The 5,137-nt window shown below is 39.5% G+C and overlaps 1 protein-coding gene across 11 annotated transcripts in view; it reads right to left on the bottom strand.

The window, feature by feature from the left end:
* The window catches only part of kiaa1109 (KIAA1109 ortholog), a 420,067-nt gene that overhangs the window by 47,420 nt on the left and 367,510 nt on the right, over positions 1-5,137 (bottom strand). For all 11 annotated transcript variants that reach the window (XM_043674034.1, XM_043674040.1, XM_043674039.1 and 8 more), the window contains one exon: positions 3,181-3,320. In XM_043674034.1, coding sequence (XP_043529969.1) covers positions 3,181-3,320 — 140 coding nt within the window. The remainder of the gene's footprint in view (positions 1-3,180; positions 3,321-5,137) is intronic.

The following is a 5,137-nucleotide window of genomic DNA, read 5'->3' as shown; positions in this document are numbered from 1 at the left end:
TGGATGCTGCCTGACCTGCTGTGCTGTTCCAGCAATAAAGTTTCAACTTTGATCTCCAGCATCTGCAGATCTCACTTTCTCCTCGAAGATTTCAACCTACTGCGAATCCTCTTACAAGGATGCCTTCCTTGAAGAAGCTCTCTGCCTCTCTCTACAAAGATTTCAGTGAGTCCCTCTCTCACTGCACACCCCAGACCTATCACATTTCCAACTCCCCTCCTCCAAGTCCCTCCTCCCTACCTTTTATCTTCTCCTGCTGAACACTCTCTGCTCATTCCTGAAGAAGGGCCTGTGCCCGAAACGTCGAATCTCCTGTTCCCTGGATGCTGCCTGACCTGCTGTGCTGTTCCAGCAATAAAGTTTCAACTACAGTCCACAGTAACGTGATTAGCTTTTAACTGCCTTCTGGATTGACTGAATAAGCCATTCGGTTCAAGAATAATTAGATAGGGACAACAAAGGCTTGCCTTCCCAGCAATGCCCACATCCCATGAAGGCAATAAAAATGGCAGTTTGAGCATAGTATACCATTAAAAAGGCAGTTACACCTCATGTACCAAAGTGGAAACTTCAAGGAGCAAAACCAAGAACATAAGATCTGATCAGTTCCCACTGATTATATTCTGGGTACATGGGAGCTGGGGAATTTCAACAGAGTACCCTCTAGAGAAGCATAAAATAATTGACAATCACTTCAAGATTTTCAGGTTTAACTGCATCTATATAGGTTCCAAAAATTGCTCTCATTTTCATATGAATAATGATGGCAAATACTGACAGCTCCACCATCATTATTACCACAACATGGGGTCAAACGTGCAGGTTATTATTCATCTGTCTATATGGTTTGTGCTCAGCAAAGTGCTTCCTAACTATCCATAGAAACAGTTACCCCCTCTAACCTCAGCACAAATCAGTCCTCTTATTATACATCCTCAGCTCACTCAACATCTAATTCAGCATTTTAACTGAATGCCAAAAAAAAGTGAAAATAAAATTAAGTTATTCCTGCTCTTTAAAGCTCACCATAATTCATAAATTCCATATTGGATTGTTTAAACTGTACTCCTAAGAACTTGGTGAAAAAGCCAAGGGGTAAGTTATACAAGGTGCAGTGGTCACTGCCCCTAACCCCTACCCTGTCTAAAATGCCTTTCAGGAGCTTACCCAGTGCAAGAACCAATCACTTATAATAGATCAGATTTCCATCCCTCATGGCAGTTCTCAAACACTGGTAGTGCAAGCGTGAACATTGCCATTGTAGGTATTGCACTTGAGGCTTGAGAAGGTGTTTAGTGTTAGACTAGAACTTTTTTAGGTGTTTTGGGATAGTAAAAAAAAATGCTCAGAGAGAGACCGGTGAGGTGGGGTGGGGCAGATTTGAGAGACTATAGAAAAGGGGAATCTGGAAGGAGGGGTGGGCTTACAGCTTGTGGGGAGCCCGCTGATGCACTCTTCCCAGCCCAACATTAGCAAGCCTGTGCAGGGATGAGTCTCTCCTGCCAGTGTTAATCACCTCAATTTGCAAGCAGGTGTTTCCGCCCCATTCCCCTCCCAATTAAACTGCAGTGGAGACATGGGCAGACAGTTTGGCAGTAGGCAGGTCATCATTTGGATTTAATCTGCTTCCCCTTTCTTCAAACCTGCTGGTGGGAGAACATAAAAGCTATTCCCAAGTTTAATTTCACTTTCTGGGTAAGATTTCCAATACTGGGACTGAAGACAATCTCAAGCACCAGGGCCACAGAGAGAGCAGAAGAACAGGGGAAGCAATATTACATTTCAAATATATCTGTAACATTAACCATAATGATGTGGAGCCTTCATTCTATAAATGGTCAATCCATCTCCAGCTCCCATTCCTGTCCAAAGTTCATGAAATCCCAAATCTGTGTCTATTTTTCCCCCAGAATATATGTTTGAATGAATCCCATCAGGTTTCCACTCCTGCCTATGACTCTATCAAATTTGCAAATGACATCTGATGTAACTGTTTTAAAGATCTCTCATCATTCTTCTCTGATGTTTGCAACCTCTAACAAGGTCAATTACATCCTTCGCCTCCTCCTCCAATGTCTCTTCTCCAACATTCCATTTTCACTTCTCAAACTATAGCCAAGTGAATCTCCAGCAATGGCTCCTATTCTTGCAGTGTCACCTCCAGCTTCCCCTCTCCGCCGCCTCAACCATCTATTCTTGGTTCTCCCCTTCTCACCAAAGTGGTGCCCTTGGTAATATCATCCAAAAGCATCCATTTCTCGGGGCACATCAATGGCATTCAACTCTGCCTCATCATTACTATCTTGCTTGGATAACTAACATCCACTACCAAAGAGACAGTTCCTCCAGCTGAATAGTGCAAAATCTAAAACTATTTGATCCCCATCAAAATGTAGTTTTGTCAACAAAAACTTATTGTAACAATGTACTTCACAGGAGCGTTATATAACAAAATTGGACATTGAGCCACAAAAGTGATACCAAGGCTTGAGAGGTAGATAGACATTAATGTAGAAGGATGAAAGGGTCTGGGAAAGACTTGCAGGGTTTAAGTCAAAGCATAATCATCCTTAGAATCAGGGATAGCATTTAGACAAGAGGGCAGCTAAGGACAGATCTTTATTATTACCATAAATAAGGTTGATAGAATAGGAAGAGAAGCCATTGAAAGTGATACTCTGGCTGCAATTAAATAGCTAAAAATGGTACTGTGAGATTGTAGCCTCACCCATCCATACAGTGGAAAGGAAAATGTAGTCAACTGCAGACATGGTGAGAAAACGTTTATTTTTGTCACTATCATAGAATATCGCCTTGTCATAACAAAATCATTATATCCTCATATTGTACAGTATTAATTCCAGTTGAGTTATAAATAAAAATAGCATCTGGAACAAGTTTAAAAAAAATTAAATTCTTATGAGATGCCTTAATTGAAGCCATTGGTGTTTATATGATCTTTGGCAAGCTTTATTTTAATAACACAATATACTTACATGCTTCCTTGAGCCAATGACTTGATTTACTTTGGCCAAGGTGTTAACTTACAGATTACAAATTCACCTATAGTTTATTATCTTCTGCTATTAAAGTACAATGCATTCAAATTTAATTTTACCAAATTTTTAAATCATAATCGATCTTTAGAGTCATTCCAAGTGAAAGCGATTGGTTGCTTACCTGCACCCTCACATAAACTACAACATCTACTGGAAAAGAAGAATACGATGAGGTAGATGATGATACTAAAGACGTTGTTGATTCTTCCAATGGCTCAGGAACATCAAACTGACCCACATCTTCATCTTGGGAGCTGAGGGCTGTAATAGGGAATTTAATTAGTCAGCAGTAAAGATGATATTAGTGTTTTGAATCTTACCTTGGGAGAAACTATTCTTTCAACAATAAAGAACTTGAACATTTCTGAAAAGAGGCATGCTTTCTCTATGTTAAAGTCTCAACTAATCAGAGTTGATTTGCCAGTTTTTCTCCTTTAGTATAAATTGTTATAATCTCTTCAAATGTAGCATTCTTGTGTGTACCCTGATAATGCAACATGAAAAACATTAGCAATAACATCCCTCTCTTTTCAACAAACTCATGTAATGTGATGGACTCATTGTCAGCAATGGACTATAGAAATATCTCTCCAATTGAGAAAGATAATTCGTTATGAATAACTTGAGGATAACAACTCCAAGTATGGGCAAGGAGGCAGAGACTCTAGGAACTACCACAGCCAGAATGGGTGCACTGTTTGTTTTATTCTAGTCATCATGCCAACTGAGATAACTGACCTCTATAATTTATTTGATCACAGAATACCAATTTAAAATGTTGGTTTCTTTTGATCTTTCATGTAAAATACAAAGAAGTTAGGTAGAACATTGATGAAAAATTACAATTTATTATAAATTGTTGCTATGTACTTGTCTGATGTTATTTATATTAGATGGTACAATAGATGTCATAAATAATCCTCAGCATATCAATCCAGATCTCAAGTGCAGAAATAAAACAATGATGGAAGAACAACGATGCAGAAAGAGTCAGTTTATTAATGAGGTCTACTGAATTATTGCATGCAGTGAGTATGAAGAAAGAAAGGAGTTTTTCAGGACAGAAGGACTGTCCACCACTAAACAAAATGCCCTGCAAGCAAGGCAGCAATAGATGGTTCAATGTGAATTTTAATATCCATAAGCAAAATATCATGATAAATAATAATGATCACTGTGAATCGTAGGAAATCATATCAGTTATCTTGAACTTTATTAATTTTCATTTGCATTTCCCTTCTGTCAGCTTTCACTGCAGTATGGTAGCAGTTTTTGAAATTCTATCTTGGACCTTTTGATGAGGGACATAAAGTGATTCCAGGAACAACATCACCAGAAATACCAACAGCACTAGAGAAGTGTAAGCAACACTAACAAGCAGCAGTGGCTTATTCCTCAGCTGCCTGCCATTTCACAGGTCAGAAGGATTGCACACAAAGTTCCAGTAGTAGAGGCAGTACCCGCAGGTATAGACAGAAGATTAGTTTTCTTGACATGGCTAAACAACAACTTTATGTCGAGTAATCACTGATTCCTTCCCAATGGATCAGGTTGGCCTACATTGTCAATGGCTGCCAACCACTGCAACCCTGAATTTCTTTGCCTCTAGCTCATTCATATCCGCTGATAAAATGTGTTCAATTTCATAATCTGCTGCCCATAAATATATCCTCCATCTAAATGATGCCAAGTTTTTCAGAACTACCATATACACTTACTTTGCTACTAATGACGTCAGTCAGAATGAACACCCTCAGGTTTCTTTGGGAATTGAAAGGAATTCTAGTCAATCAATGTTAAGTTGTATGTGACCAAAAGAAAACTTTTTTCCGACCTTGAAAAATTTGTCTTACAAATAGAGTGGCTAGAAGAGCAGGTTAGAGGCTAGGAATTCTGGATTAGTGGTGCTGGAAGAGCACAGCAGTTCAGGCAGCATCCAAGGAGCTTCGAAATCGACGTTTCGGGCAAAAGCCCTTCATCAGGAATAAAGGCAGTGAGCCTGAAGCGTGGAGAGATAAGCTAGAGGAGGGTGGGGATGGGGAGAAAGTAGCATAGAGTACAATGGGTGAGTGGGGGAG

The sequence above is a fragment of the Chiloscyllium plagiosum genome, chromosome 32 (genome assembly GCF_004010195.1).
Source record: "Chiloscyllium plagiosum isolate BGI_BamShark_2017 chromosome 32, ASM401019v2, whole genome shotgun sequence".
Taxonomy (NCBI): Eukaryota; Metazoa; Chordata; class Chondrichthyes; order Orectolobiformes; family Hemiscylliidae; genus Chiloscyllium; species Chiloscyllium plagiosum.
The sequence above is the reverse complement of the archived record's forward strand: the minus strand, read 5'-3'. Positions and strand labels throughout refer to the sequence as shown.